This window comes from Cyrtonyx montezumae, unplaced genomic scaffold (assembly GCF_038088225.1).
Source record: "Cyrtonyx montezumae isolate F1298 unplaced genomic scaffold, pur_monq_1.0 scaffold_0, whole genome shotgun sequence".
Classification (NCBI taxonomy): Eukaryota; Metazoa; Chordata; class Aves; order Galliformes; family Odontophoridae; genus Cyrtonyx; species Cyrtonyx montezumae.
Genome location: NW_027071824.1, coordinates 42,500,557 through 42,520,523, shown reverse-complemented (window position 1 = coordinate 42,520,523; position 19,967 = coordinate 42,500,557). Strand labels below are relative to the sequence as shown.

The 19,967-nt window shown below is 34.8% G+C and overlaps 1 protein-coding gene across 1 annotated transcript in view; it reads left to right on the top strand.

The window, feature by feature from the left end:
* ENPP3 (ectonucleotide pyrophosphatase/phosphodiesterase 3) overlaps positions 1-19,506 on the top strand; it is a 31,309-nt gene extending 11,803 nt beyond the window's left edge. Inside the window, exons 7-25 of the mRNA XM_065733812.1 lie at positions 1,704-1,783; positions 2,350-2,469; positions 3,776-3,885; positions 4,783-4,848; positions 5,479-5,551; positions 6,677-6,785; positions 6,929-7,057; positions 7,421-7,452; positions 9,300-9,427; positions 10,202-10,268; positions 11,201-11,288; positions 12,043-12,212; positions 12,317-12,368; positions 13,121-13,275; positions 14,203-14,338; positions 15,422-15,499; positions 16,517-16,649; positions 17,548-17,704; positions 19,199-19,506. Of these exons, the coding sequence (XP_065589884.1) occupies positions 1,704-1,783; positions 2,350-2,469; positions 3,776-3,885; positions 4,783-4,848; positions 5,479-5,551; positions 6,677-6,785; positions 6,929-7,057; positions 7,421-7,452; positions 9,300-9,427; positions 10,202-10,268; positions 11,201-11,288; positions 12,043-12,212; positions 12,317-12,368; positions 13,121-13,275; positions 14,203-14,338; positions 15,422-15,499; positions 16,517-16,649; positions 17,548-17,704; positions 19,199-19,372 (2,057 nt within the window). The 3' untranslated portion in view covers positions 19,373-19,506. The remainder of the gene's footprint in view (positions 1-1,703; positions 1,784-2,349; positions 2,470-3,775; positions 3,886-4,782; positions 4,849-5,478; positions 5,552-6,676; positions 6,786-6,928; positions 7,058-7,420; positions 7,453-9,299; positions 9,428-10,201; positions 10,269-11,200; positions 11,289-12,042; positions 12,213-12,316; positions 12,369-13,120; positions 13,276-14,202; positions 14,339-15,421; positions 15,500-16,516; positions 16,650-17,547; positions 17,705-19,198) is intronic.
* The last annotated feature ends 461 nt before the right edge of the window (positions 19,507-19,967 follow it).

Here is a 19,967-nt window from a genome sequence, read left to right as displayed (position 1 = left end):
TGCATACAACCTTTCTAGTCCCTTTTGCTGCAAGTGTTTCTCAACAATTAGATCCCAAATCAAGTGTCCATCATTGGTTCATAGGTTCATAGGTTCATAAGGTTGGAAAGGACCTACAAGATCATCTAGTCCAACCATCCTCCTATCGCTACCCCTACCCAACTACTAAATCAAATCCCTTAGCACCTCATCTAAACGCTTCTTGAACAGCGCTAGGGATGGTGCCTCAACCACCTCCCTAGGCAGGCCATTCCAGTGCCTGACCTGGTTGTATACTTATGATTTTTCATATTCTATATTCTTTTATCTGAGTGCACAGCAAACATGACTGTTATTTATTTGTTTAACAAGGCAATTAATACTGGCCTGCAGCTTTTTGTTAAATAAGTAGTTTGAAATATATGTTCAAATTCACTTTAAAGCTGAAAAACAGTTCAAGAGCTGGATTTCATACATTCTCTGTACTCCATTAAAACTTCCTGCTGAAAAGGGATTGCGCTGGGTTTTTGAGAAGTGTCCCTCAAAGATACTCTTTTTAAAGTCACTGTCTAGATTGACAGCATTTGTATCTATTCTGAATATATACTGTTCTGTTTCTATTATGCTTATTTGAAAACTTCATGCAGTTGTTATAAAGTATTACATTTTACTGTGTAGTAAACAATCTTGTTTGTAGATAAGGAGAGAGATGCAGAAGTGATGTGCTCATGAATTATTGTGCAAGTACTTTATTTTCTGCTGCCATTCTGACAGTGGAAGAAATCCTAACAGTGAAAAAATTATGCATGGGGAAGTCAGTGTTCAATTCCAGTGTTTTGAAACATGCTCAAATGAAATGTCAGTGTGACAAAAGGCAAGAAAATCATGCAAGGTATATGTATCCAAGAAATCCTTTCAAACAATGAACAGTTTAATTCAGGAGTAGTTATACTTGTAGTCAGTAGTTGGTATTTACTTATACCCACTCATGCTTAACGTTCTTAGAAATCTATAGGGAGTAGAAAAGTGAATTTCCTTTCTTTGTGAAAGAAAGGAAACGTGACATAAAATATTTCCTTTCTACTGACTTCCATTAAGCTAGTGTTTTCAGTAGAGCTAATCAAGCAAGTTGTTACAGAATCTACACCATGAAGGTGTAGAGATCCTAGGGCACGTGGGTCTCCTGTTGATCTTAGATGATAACTACCAGATTCCTGTATGTGTCGTGGATTTCTGAGGATATCTAAAATGGCATTGGACTGTAGTGCTTAGACAGCTGAGGCCTTTGCATGCATTTGATTACCAGGTAGCTCCACAGAATATCTTACCAGGAGTGACCTTCAGTTTGGTTGCATATATGTTACCACCATTTTACTTGATCTGAAGTATGAGATCCATTTGAATTGGCATACTGGATGCCTGAGCAGCACTTGTAGGCCAGGCAGTGTTGTTAGAGATGTCTTAAAGGGCCTCAGGCACATTAGGGTTCAGATAGCTGAATTGAGCATCCTATGTCAGTTGATATCAGTGGCACTGTAGACCTACCTCACAATGAAAATTCAGAATGTGTGTGTCATATTTTGAAGTCAAATTTCCACTCTAGTACTATAGCAAATGAACAGTTGACTGTTGTAATGTTTTTTTTCTGCCTTTAAAACTGCTAGTTTTCAATTGGAAAAAAAAGCATATAAGGGAATCTATATTAATTCTGTGATCTGTTGCAGAAACCTGTGGCACACATTCAAAATATATGAGAGCTGCTTACCCCACAAAAACATTTCCAAACCACTATACTATTGTCACAGTAAGTGAGAGTTTGTTATTTTTACTTATCTTTACCTAGATGGCACAGAAAGGATCCTGTGATGCCAAGGAATTAACTCATCTATTGACTAATGACATGGGAAGTCAAGCTAGAGAAGTGAGAAACAGATACTCTGTATAGCGAAAGAACTATAGTCTATGTGGTTATGTCTATATGTTACCATATTCTGGTCTGTGAACCAGTTATTCCTTGTCATTCTAATTGGATACAGATGAGTATGATTGAGGTCACTGCCATTTGATGAATCTCTGTGGGTGGGGTGGATTTGGCAGCTGATACATAGCTACGTGTCATACATGGTACTTAATCTACAGCAAATCAGCTTATTTAGTTTGTTGAGAGAATAAGGAAATAAAAAGGGAACTTGAAAGGCATACTGAATTCACTAGTAGGAATATGATATTCTATGGGAGTTATAAAGTATGTTCTCTTTCTGTGATAAAACAGCTGTAAAATTATTGTAACACCACATTGCAACAATATTTAAGTTGCATTTTATTTTTACATTTGTAGGATTTACTTGTTTGTTTGTTTTCATTTTTCAGGGACTGTATCCAGAATCTCACGGTATTATTGATAACAACATGTATGATGTAGATTTGAACAAGCATTTCTCACTTTCAAGCACAGAAAAATTTCAGCCTTCATGGTGGAAGGGTCAGCCAGTAAGTTTATTTTTATTTATGGTATTTCTCTATGTCTAGTGGCTCATGTGCCATATTGTTAAACAAAACAAAGAGAGCAAAATGCAAACTTGTGGGATATATTTGCAGCACATGGTAATGTCATGTAGACTTCATATTATAGATTATGAAGCAGTTTGCTTTTTATGAAGATAAAGGAACTCTCAAAATGTTAACACAAACTTAAACCACCACTTTGCCTTTTCCCAATGGATGGTTTTAGAGCAGAATATCTGCAAACTTGGAGTTCTTTGCTGCCAAATATTGAAGAACTCAGTAAGTTTGATAGGGTTTTATTGTGTGGAGTTTGGATGGTTGATTTTTGACAACTAGCTAAATGATGAAATCTGCAGATCTACTTCCAGAATACATCATTTTTATAAACAAACAAACAAAAACAATAACAGCAACAAAAACAATATAACAAAAATGCCTTCAATGTCCAGGCATGTAAAAGCATGGGATAGACAAAGGGATAACAAAGAACTTCATTTCCATCAAAATGAATATTTGTGTGTAAATCTTGGTCCATTTCATCAATGTGATTATAATACTATTCATTTACTAGAATACCAAGCAGTATAAAAATAGAAAAAATATAAACATATGTAGTATCTGCTTAACCTGTTTAATATATATATATATATATGTGTGTATATATTTATGTGTATACATGGAGAGTTAAATATATATGTCTAAATATATGTATATGTAATATCTGTGTAATGATGTTTCTAGTATGCCACAGTAGTCAGGTTTTACTGCTACTGTTTACTGTTTACTGAAGAGTTCAATCAGGCTCCTAACAGGACCATAGCTGGGCTTTGTAGGGATACAAATAAAACAATATAATACAAATAAATATGTATAATACAAATAAGTATATATAAGAAAAATAAAACGACAATAAAAGGGTGTAATTTACATAACTAGACCACTTGAATGTATTCACTTATCCATTCCACTGGATGTGTAATTGTATAAAAGATCACTGCCTGTTGTCACCTATGAAAATATCTGTATGACATTTTTACTATGCTGATAATTCCCAAGAAATGTCAACATGTTGATTTCTGTAATGCCAATTTCTTTTCAGAATATGTATGTAAGAAACAAACTTCAAATCAGATGTGTTTGTTAGGCAACTGCATGATGTATGAAAGAAGAAAGGGAAGTGTATGCCTGTAGCCCATATTACTAATCCAATTCAGTATTTTGACTCTGGCCATCTGAGATCCTCCAGCAGTGTAAATGCCATAAAATCATTTGTTTGTATCTTTATCTGTAGATGTGGCTGACAGCTATGTACCAAGGTCTGAAAGCAGGCACCTTCTTTTGGCCAGGCTCTGATGTTCCAATTAATGATACGTACCCCAACTTTTTTTATTTATACAATGGGTAAGTTTTTATAAGGATTATGGCAATTTGCCATAAATTACCTCAAAAATCCAAAATGCCATATAACAATTTGATGGAAATAAAATGCAAAGACTTTTTAAACAACAGTCTAAGTGACAAGTTCCTTGTTACATGGTTGTGATTTTACTATGGAAGTATCATTAACAGTTAATTTAGAATAGGCAAATTTTTAGAATTTCATGTGTAAAAATACAGTAATAACCTTCAGAATAATTTTATTTCTTATGGAAGACATTGATACCAGCAAATGATATCAAAAAATTTTAGGGATGTTTCAATGAATGACGATTCTTCACAATTACGAAGTTAATCTAAAACAAGTATATCTTTACAGATAAGAAATGTTTTTCTGTGATATCTAAGGTTGGTACTCAGAAAGCACCTGAGTACTGTAGTTTATTAACATGAAGCTTGTACATGACTCTGTGGGAGAGTAGAGGTACTAAATGAGTAAATTCCTTTACAGGAGACAGGGCGTGACTTTGTGAAGATTTTTCTGGGAACATTGCTTGCTTTTAAAATATGAAAGTCTATATGTGGTGGAAAGAATGAAAAAAATATTCTGACTTGTATTTCAGGTTTCCCTGAACTTGAAAACTCCTTTTTTGCATGCGCTTAATTTTAAACATATGAATACTCCCACTCATATTTCTCTTTTCAGGATCAAAATCTATCTGATTTATCATTAAAAATGCATTACCTTCAATCAAAAATGAGAGTAATAAAACTCATCACTGGTATATCAATGTCATTCTTGAAACCCAAGTCATTGTCTTTACCATACAGGGTAAAAACTCTGAATCTATGTTCTTTGGAATTAGAAGGGCAAATCAGAAAGGACTTGTTGATAAATTATCTTTTTTTTTTTTCCTTCAGTTCAGTTACGTATGAAGAGAGAATTTCAGGAATATTAAAATGGCTTGATAAAACCAAATCTGAGAGGTAACAGCAGTATTCCAATGGTTTGTAAGAATACAGCTTAAAAAGATTTTAATTCTTAACAGCTAAGATATCTGTTGGTATTTATGAAATGTGAAATGTCCCTCACCATCTCAAATGAGAATTTGCTGAACTTAAACCTATTTCATAAGTACGGCCTGTTGCAACTGTTCAAGTGGAATAATATCAGATGAAGAATCACTGCTTTTTATACTGAGAGTGATAAAGTACTATGTGACATGTAAACAAGTGAAATCTTTCATGTCATCATTTGTTACCAAATTCCTCATATATATGCAGTTAGGAGGAACAGATTGATTTTTCTCTTCTAAGATTTTGAAGTTTTATGGAGTGTTTTCTGAATTCTATTAAGGATACTGGATTCAGTTTCTGAAAATGTAATTTCAGATACCGTTTTGGTTAATTACAAAACTCACAGTAATGTAGGTAATTGTATTTGCTGTATGTGTTTTGTCACTGTTGTTAAGGTTTGAGAAGGAACCTTATAAGTAAATTATATTTATTTATAATTCTGTTCATGTTTCCTTTCTTTTTTTTTTTTTAAATGAAAATATTCTTTTGTAATTAAGTTTCCAACTTTTCATAATATTCCTTTCTTATTTGTAACTCAAGGCCTGATTTCTACACTTTATATATTGAAGAGCCAGATTCTTCTGGACATTCGTTTGGACCAGTTAGCGGTGGTGTAAGTAGCTTTTGTGTTTTTACTATACTAAATATCACTAAAAATGGAAGAGTACTAAGAACTTATCCAATTTATCGATTTGGGAAGGATACTAGATCAAAAATTACCATGATTGTTATATGAGTTTTCATTCTGTTATATTCTTGTTCATGGTTGAGCATGTTGTTTGGAATGCAGCTTCTTTGGCTCATACTGCTGAAATCCTAAGAGATTGGTAGAATCTTTATGTATCTTTGAAAATAGTCTTCCAAAAGAGGACCTTGTTGTAGTGGACAGGGATGGAAAAACACATCTTTGTACGATATTTTTAGTCACTCTATATTAGAAAGTGGAGTCCATTTCTCTTTGTTCACAAAAGGCACAAAATATATAACTGCATGCGTATGTGTGCATTGTCCATGCATGCAAGACATTTGAGAGAGTGCAGCTAGGGAAACAAGAAGTATGCAATTGCTCAGACTCAGTCAGATCTTGGCCTTACTGTTCACAGTTCAAATAACAGAGAAAGTCAGCTGTGCCAGTTAGAGAAGAACCATTCTCTATGAAGTTCTGTAGGGTGGGTTGTTGTAGATATATCCCATGTTGTTTCAATGGTTGCCAGTGATTTTCTGCAGGATGCTTAAAGGGACTATACACACAGGAGGAAGCCACCATGCCTCCTTAGATGCTACACTGGTCTAATAGGTAACACATGTATGTAAATATTTTCAAAATGCTGCTTATTATTAATACAGTGTCATTTTCAAATTACAAAAAATAATGTCCACTGTTATAAATCTGACGTTTCATGTAAATTGAGAGCAAGGAAAATTTCATCTGAACATGTAATTTTTTTTCTATTAACAAATTTTAAAGCTCAGATTTAAAGTTAGGATAATAGAAAAAAATTAATAGATGATTTTTTTTAAATGCATTTAGTGTAGGAAGTCCTGTGGTGGAGTAGTGGGCACACCTCTACTCTAGCAGAGGTGGCAAATTGCACTTGAGCAGAAGAAAAGATGAAACAACAATAAGAATATGAAAGCTAACAGAAAAATGTGCTTTTTTCAGACTCATGTTTGCATTAAGTGATAACTTCTAATCAGTAAAAAGGAAAGATTCTAAGGAAGCTTGTTTCTCTTACAGGTAATCAAGGCTTTACAGCTAGCAGATCAATCGCTGGGAATGCTAATGGAGGGGCTTAAACAGAGAAACCTGCACAATTGTGTGAACCTCATTGTTTTAGCTGATCATGGTAATGTATATCATTTTGTTTCTCAGAGTAAACTTCAATGCGTTGTTTTCTTTTGCTGTATAATATATGCGTTTGTTACTTTAAGTCAATTTTATGATGAACATTACTGTATCAAGAAAAATAACTGTTTCTATATTCTTTAGGGATGGATATGACCTACTGCAGCCAATTAGAATACATGAGTAATTACTTCAATCAGATTGATTTCTACATTTATGCTGGACCTGCAGCTCGCATTCGAGCAAGGATCGTTCCACAGAACTATTATACTTGTAAGTGTGGACCAGTCCTGGGATTGCACAAGCAGTATGACAGGAAATTAATAATCATAAAGGAGACATTCCTTGGCTTAAGTTGCAGACTAAATCAGACAGGAACAAGGTATTCTGAGTAGTCTAGGGGAGTGAATAATGTTATTTTTTTATGTAATGTAATCTCTTTATAGTTGTTGAATCATTTCTACTAATGGTCTTACTCTTTCCGAAAGAATTTTCCTTCTATAAAGTGTCCAGATTTGTTTTTCAGAAAGCTGATGTTTATGACTAAAGTTGCTCTTCTAAAATGTGAAAAGTGAAAGTGCTAACCCATGCTGAATCTATCTTAATGTGTATCAATTCATCTTTCCTTTTTAACAGTTGACTCAGAAGGAATTGTTAAAAACCTCACGGTGAGTAAATATTTTAATACTTTTCCCTAGTAGTTTCACTTTTTTTCTCCTTTTTTCCTTTTTTTTCATTCAAGATATACATTAATACATGTGGGGTGAGCGTGGTATACAAACCAGGCCTGATTTAAGAAACTTGATGCACTGCATTTCTTTACATTTATCGTTTACAGTGTGTTAAGAATAAAAACAACTCACTCTCTGTCTTTTTTTTCCTTCAGTGCCCGTTTGTTTTCTATTCTGTGACTGGTCCTGGTCCAAGCAATAGGCAGATATTCTGATACTTTTAGAGTAACTACTCAGCTTGGATTAATACTTGGCTATCTCAGCAGGATATATTTATGATAAAGCACCACTAGAGGTCTTCCTGCAACCTGCTGAAAAACTGATTACTGAATACTGAAAATATGCTACCTGTAGCTTTTGCTAACCACCTGAAATCCAAAGAGCAGTGAACTTTCCTGGTTAAATTCTTATTGACTCTGAATACCTAAGAACACAGTTCCTCAACATACAAGGCAGACATGGAAGTAGTATATCACAGGTTGAGAAGGAGACTTTTCAGTGTTGCATTATCTACCCCACTGACATGGAGCATGCTGTAAAGGAACAGCAGATTCTGCATATTCTCTTCCCTAGTTGAAACTGCTACCTGTAACAGTTACAAGGAGATGTGTGGCATCTCTCTAGGAATAACCTGGTATGAGATTTCCTCTTCCCTTGTCAGTTCATACTTACTGCTTCTGTATTTTATTTCTTTCAAGTTGTTAGGAGAAAGGTTTTGGACAGAAAAGGGAATTGTGCATGGTACATTAATAAGTCTATTCCCTCTATTTTTTCTCTTCAATTAGAGTATCTTTTACAGAACGACATCTTCTCCTGAGCTAGCAAAACTTCTGAATCTTTATTTTTCATTTCCCACTGTGCTTCTTAGATAACTATCAAGGACATTTACTTTCATTTCACGCATTAATGTCCTTCTGTGCAGAGCATACAATCCTAGGACTTACAGGTGAAGATGTCAGATCAGAGTCTAAGTGTGCTATAGTCTTATGTATTGCCCATGGGATAAAACAGGTCCATTTTTCTTAAACAACTTGCTAGTGGCTCTTCACTTGACATTTTCAATGTTCAGTGTTGCCCCAGTGCTGCATTAGTGAACAGGATCAGTGCCTCTGAAATGTGATGCTTTCTGGCTTGCTGGAGTGGCTCCTGATGACCACACACAGTTAAATCATTGCAGCATGTTCTTTGGCTGTCAGTAGACTCTCAATGACTCATTAATTGCATGCCTTTTAACACAGCAGTTATATTAATGTGTTAAATGTGGATGTAAAAGCTACAGTCTTTAGCTAAGAGCAGAGCACTAGACATCACCTGTTCAATCTTGCAACTAAGTCTCTATAGACTGTACTATGTTATGTATACTTGGTTTTCTTTATTACTTACTGAATGGTGTAGTGATAGAAAATGGAAGAAAATTATTAACTTCCAGGGAACTTTCTCCTGTAAGTTGGGAACTTGCATGCCAAATGCCAGTGGCATTAATATGGACATATAGAGTAAGCATTATTAGTAATTTATTTCAACCTTAGCAGTACTTTTACCGCAATATTGGCGTGCTTACTATTATAGCAGTAAATATCATAGCTACATATTATAGTGATATATTTCTAAACAGTTCCAAAATAAGTAACTTTGCATTATGTTGCTTCTTGGGCCAAAAATAGGATCTGCAGATCTGTGTTCTGCATTTACATTCCTGTCACTAAGATGTTGAATTAATATTGAATGATTTCGGGTGTATATACTGCATGAAATTCACAACTGGACTTTTCTCTGTCATGCAGTGCAAAAGATCACCTCAGCACTTTAAGCCCTATCTGACACCTAACTTGCCAAAGCGACTCCATTATGCTAACAACATTCGTATTGATAAAGTTCATCTTCTGGTGGATCGACAGTGGCTGGCTGTGAGGTACCATCATTTTTATCATTATTGTCTTTTCATTTCCCTCACTGATACTTTGATACTTCCCTTGTATTCAACCTTTTTTTTTTTTTTTTTTTTTTTAATAATGTCCTGGTGCCTGTGAAAACAGGATACATATGCATGACACATGACAAGTGTGTTGAATCAATATAGGATGACTATCTCTTTATCTTTCCATGTATCTCAGCAACGGGTAAATTTAAACAAGTGTTAGTCCTCATAAGTCAGACTATATATTTTTGCATGTTATTAACTCTGTAACACCCTCACATATACAGTTGTCTCCTTCAGCCTTTAAAATATATGATGAAATAGCACTCTCTTGCAAGGCAAAATCTCTTGCAGTCTTATTTATGTTGTTTCACAGAAAATAACAGCTGATTTTTCCTATCATGACTTTTATATTAAAATGTTGATACCACAGAATATAACTGAAGAATTTCTTCTAAGTAGATTACACTGTTCTGAAAGTCCTTGACGTGTAAAGGCCTCAGCTAAAAAATAGGCATTTCTTCACTTTCTTTTTTTTTGTGAACATTGATTCAGTAGCAGCATAGGATACATTTTGTTTCTGTTCGTCATAATCTATGTTACCAAACACAGTGATCTTTGTAAACTTGAGCACAGGATCAGCAAAAAGTAGTGCAATATTATTTCAGTTCTAAAGACATTATAAAGAATCTGAGATTTGGCTTGACAATTATTAGCTGACCTTATTTATGCCATTTTAATTTACAGTGTATGATGGTTTCTCCTTAGGGACAACAGTTACACGTTTTGTGATCAGGGTAACCATGGTTATGACAACGAGTTTAAAAGTATGGAGGTAAGATGATTTCTATTGTATTAAAACCACGTTTATATACCAATAAGAACAGTGCTCAATGTTTGCACTGATAAAAAAGTTAAAATTCTGGAAACAATAATCATAGATAATCTTGTGGTGGTGACAAAATGATTAAGGAAACATGATTTTTCAAAGTAGTTGTCTTAATTTTGTATTTAAAAAATAAATTTTAAATTCTTTTTCTATTACAAGAACATAAGAATATTATTTTAAAACAAATCACTGTCCTGTTTAGTCTTTTTTTTTTCCTGTATTTCATGGCAAGCAGCTCAGGAGGCTTATAAATTAGTAGAAACTAATGTGAGACTCTAGGTTGTATTGCTGTTCTGTTAAAATGGTTGAAGACCCGAACAGGGGCTGCCCAGTACCACGCTGTACCATTGGTGGTACTGACTTAGGTCTCAACAAAGCTTGAGATGGGTCTCCCCAGTTCCCTGCTGTTTGCTGTAGGCACAGCTATGGGTTCCTAAGCTACCCAAAGCTTGGTAATGCAACATACATTTAAACAAACTAACTAAAAAAAAAAAAAAAGCTACCACAAAACCAAACCTTTTATTTCTGGCTTGATGTTAGCCTTTAAATGGGATCTGTGAGTGCCATAACTCTACACTTATTGAAATGGCATGACTTTTGCCAGCTGTTGCAATGAGTATATGAAAAGGAGTGAATTTGAAACACAGCAAAAAATAATTTTCATAAATACAAACCAAAATGTTAAAGAAAAAAATAAAATGGATATGAAAGCAATTCTTCTTCAAGTTATATGCAATGGGCAAAATTTGCCTTCTTTATAAGAGCAGTCCTGTTCTGTAACTTTTACAACAGTGTCTCTGTTTCAAATAAAGTACAACTGAATTGCTTTTTTAACTTGAGTTTCTTTGTATAACAACTTTTGGTTTATTACAATCCAGGCTATATTCCTAGGATATGGCCCAAGCTTTAAAGAAAAAACAGAAGTGGATGCTTTTGAAAACATAGAGGTTTACAACCTTATGTGTGGTGAGTAGAAAGAATCTCGTACTTAAGATGATAAAGCAACAGCGTTTTCAGGTACCAGTGTTGTGAGGGCTAATAAAAGGGTAACTGCCATTCATCCATAAGCCAGGTTTTGCATACAAAACGCTGAAGCCATGGTGCTTTGCCTTCTCTATGGTGCTGAAACATTAACTGCCAGAACTTGTTCTGCTCTGGATGTTGTTCCTGATTGCAGATGGAGTCCACTAAAGAAACACGGAGAAGTGCTCCTGCTTCTTGGGCTTGCTGTTGAAATAGTACCTGTGGAAACATTTTGCAATAAGAAACTTGTACAGGGTTACAATTCTTGTATCTTGAGCTGGATGATTGCAGCCCTGGCAGTGAGCAGTTAGGAAGTATGAGCCTCAGAAAATATGTAGTAAAGAATCACACAAAAATGCAGTTAAGCTGATGTGCTCCATAATGTGATGATTTGCAAACAGGTTTGTACTCTGCATAAAATCATAGAAACTTAGAAATGTTATGATGACATATAAAATGGCATGAATAGTATTCAGATACATTAATGCAGTGGGAGATATAAGTAAGCCTTTGTATCTAGAAATTTGTGCAATGATGATAATTAACTCAATAGTTTCAATAATTTAATAGGCTATTTTTTCTGTATTTAGAAGAGATGCATAGAAAATGCATAGACGCAAAGACAGTTTGTTCAAAATACCATTTCAGTCTTAAAATAGCTTTAAAATGTGTTTCACATTTTCAATTTTTCCAACAGATCTGCTGCATATTACACCAGCACCAAACAATGGCACACATGGTAGCCTAAATCATCTGCTAAAAAAACCTTTTTACAATCCTTCACATGCCAACGAAGAGTCATCTCCTGTTTCATGTCCGGTGTCCCATCTGACTCCCATAGATGAACTGGGATGCACATGCAAGGAAGTAAGTAGGAGTTTTGGAATATTTTAATCACATTTGTCAAGTGAGTTCTCTTTTAAGTTTGCAAACAGTGGAATCATTCTGAAGGATTCTATAATATTTTACAGGTGGCAAATGCTACAGTAATAAACGAGAGATTAAATCTCACCGCAGATGAAAGTAAGTAGCTGGAGATGAAAAGGATAGCAACATTTTTTAACCTATGACTATTTTAGATTGTATGTTATTGGTTTCAGTGGAAACTTTGGCACTGTTAACTACAATTTAATGTGAAATAAGAGAGCCAAGTTGGAAACTTAACTTTTTTTCCTTGTTTCTTTGCATTTCTATAAAAGATACTAATTGATGTTTTTTGTAGTAACATTTGTGTAGAACTAAGTCTGAATCCAATTAAAATACTGGGAAAAATTATACAGGTTTCGGTGGAAAGCCTGTGTACTTCTGGACTGTATGCCATAACTGTTTTTTTTTGCAACCTTGCTACCCCAAGCTTGATGAAAACTCCCATACTCACACATTTGTTTGGGATTGTTTCTTTGGTGCTTCTGGAAATTTTATGGAGCATCACAAAACTTCCCAGCCCAATATGATACAGATCTCACTTCACTAGCAAGGTGAATTCCAAAGTTTTAAATATGAAATTATGAAGAAATGAAAATTTGGATGTCTGATGTCATACTGTGTTGACTTCTTTACATTAAACATATAATGAAAACTACTTTATACACTTATTTTTCCACTGAGCTAAGAGCTTAAAAAAAGTATGTACTTGTGTTTATTGTCAGTTCTGTTTGTATTTATTAATGCTTTAATTTATGTTTTGCTTTAACTCTTTTCTCTGTTTATTTAAACCTTGATCCCATCAGAAATTTTATAGAAGAATGAATAAATAGTTATTTTCTAAATTATAGTAAAGACTGCAACTTCATATCATTTGCCATACGGGAGACCCAAAGTTCTTCAGAAGGAAAAGATCTACTGCCTCCTTCCCCATCATCAGTATGTGAGTGGATACAGTCATGATATCTGGATGCCACTGTGGACTGCATACACTGTGACTAAACCTGTAGGTTATCAGCTATTACTATAATTTGTAAATGTGTAATAAGGTGCACTGAAAACATTCATTCATGAGGAATTCTGGTTAAACTCTGGTGGATATTATGTGACTGAGGCCTTTATTTCTGAAAAGCAGACTATTACAATGATGCACGAATAAGAAAGAATAAATGTAAATCAAGGAGTACAAAGAGGCACATGAGGAACTTTCAATTTCTTTCATTTTTTCTGCCTTATTTCGACCAGTCAAAGTGGACAATGCACTAAATTTCAATTTGTCTGTTTAACTTCTGTAAAAGTAGAAAAAAATTAAATAACAGGTAATTGAACATGAAAAAGAATTGCACACAGAAACACATTCTGATATTGTAAAATATAAGATCGTAGTAACAGCTATACTGATCAGAATCACTTTTTACCAGTTTTTTGCTAGTGTGTATGCTAACATGTCTCAGTTGAAGTTAGTGAAGCTTGCCAGTAAAATGTGCTGAATTTACTCTGGGTTTATTTAACGCTTCAGAGGCACAGATTCTTATTATCAAGACAGCATCCTCAGATGCTGTGGTGTGGTGATATTATCATCTTTGTTTATTCATGGTTTTGAGGGAGCACATTGCTTTGCAGTGTTATCAAGTTCATATTCCCATAAAAGGGATGAATGAGCTAAAGTTGTCATTTGTTTTTGCCTAAGGTGTAACCTTGCTTTCACTGGTACAGTTTTACATGCTGTGTGAGGATTTTAGGGAATTACCTAAAAACAGAAGAAGAGGAAAAACACAGGGCAGAGAACATCAGCATCCATTGCTTACCTTGACCTGATTCATTATGAAAACAGAAGATTCAATGAAGGCCGTTTGAGAGAGTTAAAAACATACAGAGCATTATGTTAACCACAACCGTGGGTGTAATACTTCTTTTTTTTCCCTTTTCTCAGGAAAACACATCTTCTCTTCCTCCCACTGTTTCAGACTGTCTGCGGGCTGATGTTAGAATCCCCATTGCTCATAGCCAAAATTGTTCCAACTACCCAGAAGGGCTGGACTTGACCTATGGTTTCCTCTACCCTCCCAGTGAGCACGATTCTTTTTATAGCTGGAGCTTAGAAAGTCTTAATCAGCTGGATGTGGGTTTATGTTTAAACATATAAGCAAACAGCAAAGCAAACTGCTTTGGATCAGCACGTTGGGCAGAAAAATGTTTCCAGTTGGTAGACTCACCAAAAGCTAGACAACAACTTCTTGCATCTAAATATTTTTGGCTTAGAGCGTTTAGGTTTTTCTTTAAAAAATGGAGTTACTTGATTGTGACAATAGGTTTGAAAGATGTAAAGCGTTGGAAAGAAGCGCTGTCCTTCTTTCCCTATATGAATATTCCTTTCCTATTGCCAAATTTGATGATGACTGTATTAAACAGACTATGTGAAAAATTTGGAGATACTAAATTTACAGTAGGATTATACACCCGTGCTCAGATATCTACTTAAGCTACAAATTGATAGAAATTAGATAGTCCTGGCACAGGGCCTTTGTCAGCATATCACAGAGGTACTGCACCATTTATTATACTTTAGAAGATAGTTTTGTTTTTTTTTTCCTTCTGGGAACATACTTCGCAGGGAAAGGAAATTAAAATAAAATGAATCTCATGAAAGCAGAATAGCCTAGAAATTATAATAGGCAATAAGTACAAGGATATTATGCTCTAATAGCTACTTTATAGCTGTGAATGAATTCTGCGAACAAATAAACTAAAATTATTTTGTGGGTGTTATATGTAAGAAAATTCGTTGTTTAACTGTCATTGGTATTTGTCATGATTGTGATAGAAGCCTTCTGTCTAGCACAGTATGCTTCAGACATAAATGTATTTGTATATACACAAATATATGTAATACAAATACAATATAATACAAATACACAAGGCTTCACAAGCTTAATATCAGAATCATTTGAGTTGGAAGTAAGCCCCAAGGTCATCTGCTCCAACTCCCCTGCAATGAACAGGAAATGTTCTGTCTTTTTCAGAATAGAAGGAAATTTAAACTTCAAATGTATAATGATTGAACTACATGTACCTGCAATTTATTGTGACATGAGTATCAGATTTGTCTTTGTCTAGTATCTTATTAATGTATACTTTGTTCTTTTACATAGACTTCAATTCATCTGCTTTTGAACAATATGATGCCTTACTCACCAGCAATATTGTTCCCATGTATAGAGCTTTTAAAGGTAGGATCCAAGATTTTGGTTAAATTTGATTAATTCCCTGTAATTATTGCTCTGGATTTCATATAGCTCTGACAAGGACTTAAAAGCATTAATTCATAGCCTTCAGTATATGCAGATCTTGTGAAAATGTGTACAAAGCATTAAAAATCAGATTCATAACATTTTAAATGCACTTACATAAACTATTTTTTATGTTTATAGCCCTATCTGTCCTCTACTTAGGCCACAGTACTTAGAACAGGCATACCTGTTTCCATTTGAATTTCTTCTTATTTCCTGTATGTTGTCATGGTGTGAAACGCTCACTATGGAATTCATATGACAAGATCCTGTTGGAGAAAGGCTCAAGATGAAGGAAAGGGGCACCTTTTCTTTCCTTTTGCAAGGTCTCAAGGGAAGACAAGTTTGTAAACAATTGTCTTTAGACCAAAACAAGAGATAAATCAGTAAGGGTAACCTACCAGCCCTCTGAACTCATTATTTATTTATTTTTTCTTTTTTTTAGCCCTGATAACTGTAACAATTCAAACAGCTTCAGTAGCTTAGAACGTACAAGCTACATTTGCTCAAATAACACTTTTTAAATAAGCTAAGTTGCCAGTGATATTTCACTCGAGTTCTGTAGAGTTAGATTATCACTCAGGTGGTAAATATTACATTCTCAAAGCCATTATCTTGGATTCTATTAACTGACACAGTTGTGAGTCAGGTAGGCCAGAAATAAATGGCCTCTCAGCTTTAGCACTGTATCTTTATCTTCAGATCAAATACATTATCTCTGTTAGTGCAGGAGCCTGCATGGATGTAATAGCATTTACAAATTTACTATCACTGTTTAAGAGGTGAGAGGCAGTCTGTACTTTCTAATGAAATCCAAACTGTGTGTAAAGACTTGTTCTTACAGGCATTTTAGTTTCAGTTCTTTTGTGTTACAGGTAAGTAATAAAAAGGCTTCTTTTTTAGAGGTGAAATAACTAGTTTTATATTAAATATGCTCATACTTTCTTTCATCTGTAGATATATGGGACTATTTCCATGATGTACTTCTTCAGAAGTATGCTAGAGAAAGGAATGGAGTAAATGTTATCAGTGGACCAGTGTTTGATTACAATTACGATGGCCATTTTGATACTCTTGATGAAATTACACAGTAAGTACATGGAGAATTCATATGATGGGTCATTTCCTGCTGTACAAATGCAAAATATTTTCATAGTGTTCTAGATAGCTTTTAATGAGCCCTGGTAGCATAACAAAATACATTTTAAAATTCAACTGCGTAGAGATAGCTCTGAAGGATCACTTACATAATGCGGAATTCTGTGAAGTTGAAATACAAAGAGCAAATACTTATACTAGTGAATAGTGGCAGGAAGAGGAAAAATAAAACAAACAAAAAACAGAATAAGAGCAAACAATTTGAATTGTATCAGTTATAGGGAATATGTCTTTTGACAGTAAGAACACTTATGCAGTAGGCAACTGCTGGGAAATCTGCACTGCTGAATCTGTCACTGGAAATGTTTTATTCAAGGCTAGACTTAATACCACATCTGTCAGAAATGGTTTGAGAATGGGAAAATCAACTCTGCCACTAAGTAGGAGGCTGTAAGGGAGGAGAGACTGGAACTTCCTTCCAAGCAGAATGCTGTAATACCCAGTCAACCACATAATTTTGTCTACAGTTTTGAACAAGCATGTTTTATTCAGCATGTTAGTCAGTCATGCTAAGCAGAATAATGGTTTCACTGATGGTGTTTGGTTAAATTTTGAAGAAATGCAGCAAACTTGGGAAGCTCCTTGTAAGTTTATGCACAAAAGTGGTGGTATTAACAGAATAACCAGTAAACGGAGGAAAATAAATTTTGAATTAGGAATACTAAACTGATATATATGGCACGTAGCCACAAGTCATCATTCTGGCATTGCTTGATGACAAGAACGTGAGGCTGATCTTTCCTCTCGTGGGTTTTATAAAATAGTAGTGGCATCAATGGTTTTTATAGTTGATATCTAGATAAATCTCTTAATTAGTATTTATCTTACAGGCATGTAAACAACACACAAATCCCCGTCCCAACCCATTACTTTGTGGTTCTGACTAGCTGTAAGGACACGTCCTGTACTCCACTGAACTGTACAGGCTCCTTGGATGCTTTGCCCTTCATCATTCCTCATCGACCTGACAATACTGAAAGCTGTGTTGTAAGTATAGTTTTATATTTCTGTGTGCAAATGAGCTTTGTGGACTGATTCTCTGTGATACAATCATCTGGAAAATCTTCAGATATTTGAATATTTAACTGATTCATTCATGTGAGCTGAGAATAAGTTGATAGGTAGGGATGACTAAGACATCATGAAGCTCCAGGAAAGGTAGCAGGAAACAAATGAGCTGATTGAATAAAAAGAGAGCTTGATTAGAAAACTTGGAAATATTGTCATCTGTGAGGGGAGTGTGAACAGCTGACAATAGCAGCACAGCCAACAGTTGGGTGAGACAAGATAAACTTATTCCAGAGGTATTAGAGGTCTTAGAGTGTTTCTCTTTTCAAAGTAGTTAGAGGAGTTCCTTCGGTCTTTTGTTCCATGTATATCAAAAATTAGGCAGAAGGCATTCAGATGGATCATTCTGCAGTTGAAATCACAGCTGACAATCACAAATATGTGCTTTAATTAAATAAGATGTGTGCTTTCCACTAAGAGTGGAAATCTCTGGTAGCAAACAAAGAAAGTAAATGAGCTGAGCATAACATGTACATAGGTGGCTCTGAAGGTAATGCCTCCTATTTATTTCCATGTGAACTACAACAGATACAAAGGACGCAGTTAACACTATTTGGTAGAGCAAATTCTCAGCTACAAAACTCTTTTTCAACATAGTCACCATGATTAGCTATGTATTTTTACCAGTGATGAACAAGAGCCTGCATACTGTGCTTGTAAAGATCTGCACCAGCAATGAAATGTAGTTTTATTGAGTTAGTGACTTCGAATTTGTAATTCCAGACAGGAATAAGCTTATGGTGCTGTTGATAGCTCAGAATTGACTGAATGTACAAAATAAATGAGCTGCATGAATTAGCCTTTAAACTGTAGCAATTAAAACTGTTATTTGTAAAGTTTAGCAGTAGACCTCAAATGTTGTTGCACTCCATATTTTTCATTATGTAGTATGGTAAATTGTCACCTATTTGCCAAAAAAAAGACTTTGTAAATAAATAGCTGAACATTTTTAACTGTGCTTACATTGCATTGATTAGAGTTTATATTTTTCTCCATTTATCCCGCTGTTATTATTTCTGTCCAGCAGTCAAGGCTGAGCTGCTGCAAGGACTTTTTTTAGGTTCTCAGATGCCTGGACTTTGGCTAGCCTGAGTACTGCAGCTAATTTTTACTATAATTGTAACTATCCTGACTTAGGTGTTTTAAATATGACTCGTACTTTGCAGTTACAAGTCCTACTTGCCATTTCAACATAGTTTTAATTCTGTGTTACTTTGGAGGTGAAGGATTCTATGACATCCATTTGATTATTCAAGTGAGATTCCTAACAGTAAGGTTGCAAGGATGTCTAAGAAATCCTGAGAAAAGTTCTACAAACTGAAGGCCTTTAATGCCATAAAAGGCACTCTCCTATTTGGTGGTTTTGTTAGACAATGACCAGTGCTTGCACGTTGTTCTTATTTGTTTTGGCAGGATAACAGGTCACCTTCGGAATGGGTTGAAGAAAGAGTTCAGGCTCATTCCGCTCGTGTTCGGGATGTGGAGCTGCTAACTGGGCTTGACTTTTACCAGGAAAGACAGGAATCTGTCTCTGAGATCTTACAGCTAAAGACATTTTTGCCAACATTTGAGACTGAAATCAACTGAATTTCTGTTAAAAAAATGCCAGTATTTGGAAGGAAGAAAATCAAAATGATTTAACTTCGATTTGTAATTAATTGTAGACTGAGAAAGATATGTATCCTTAAGAGAAGAAGTTTTAGAAGTCTAACCCAACCCCCCCCCCAAAAAAAAAAAGACTTTTTTCCTCACGTCTCACATGAGTAGTACACTCCCAGCACAGGTTAGCAGTATTTAATATACCAAGATCTGGGACCAAGCTGAACATCCTGATTTGACTCTTTGGTTAAGTCATTACACTGTCTTTAACATGGAATTGTACTTCATTCAGCAATGGGAAGTCATCTAAGTCTGTCCAATTACATCAGAAACTGTTGCTAAACTACAGTGAATAATACATCTGATCTTCCACTCCACTGTAAATCATACTCTGAATGAATCTAGATAATGCATAATAATTGAGGCATGTAACGTAACTATCCTAGAGTCATACAGCACATTTCAGAGGTGAAAAGAAACAGAATTTCATAAGAGAATGATATTTGATATGCCTACATTAGCAGTTTAAATAGAACTAGTTTGATGTGACATTGTTTTGAATTTATATATTTAAATCCAGATT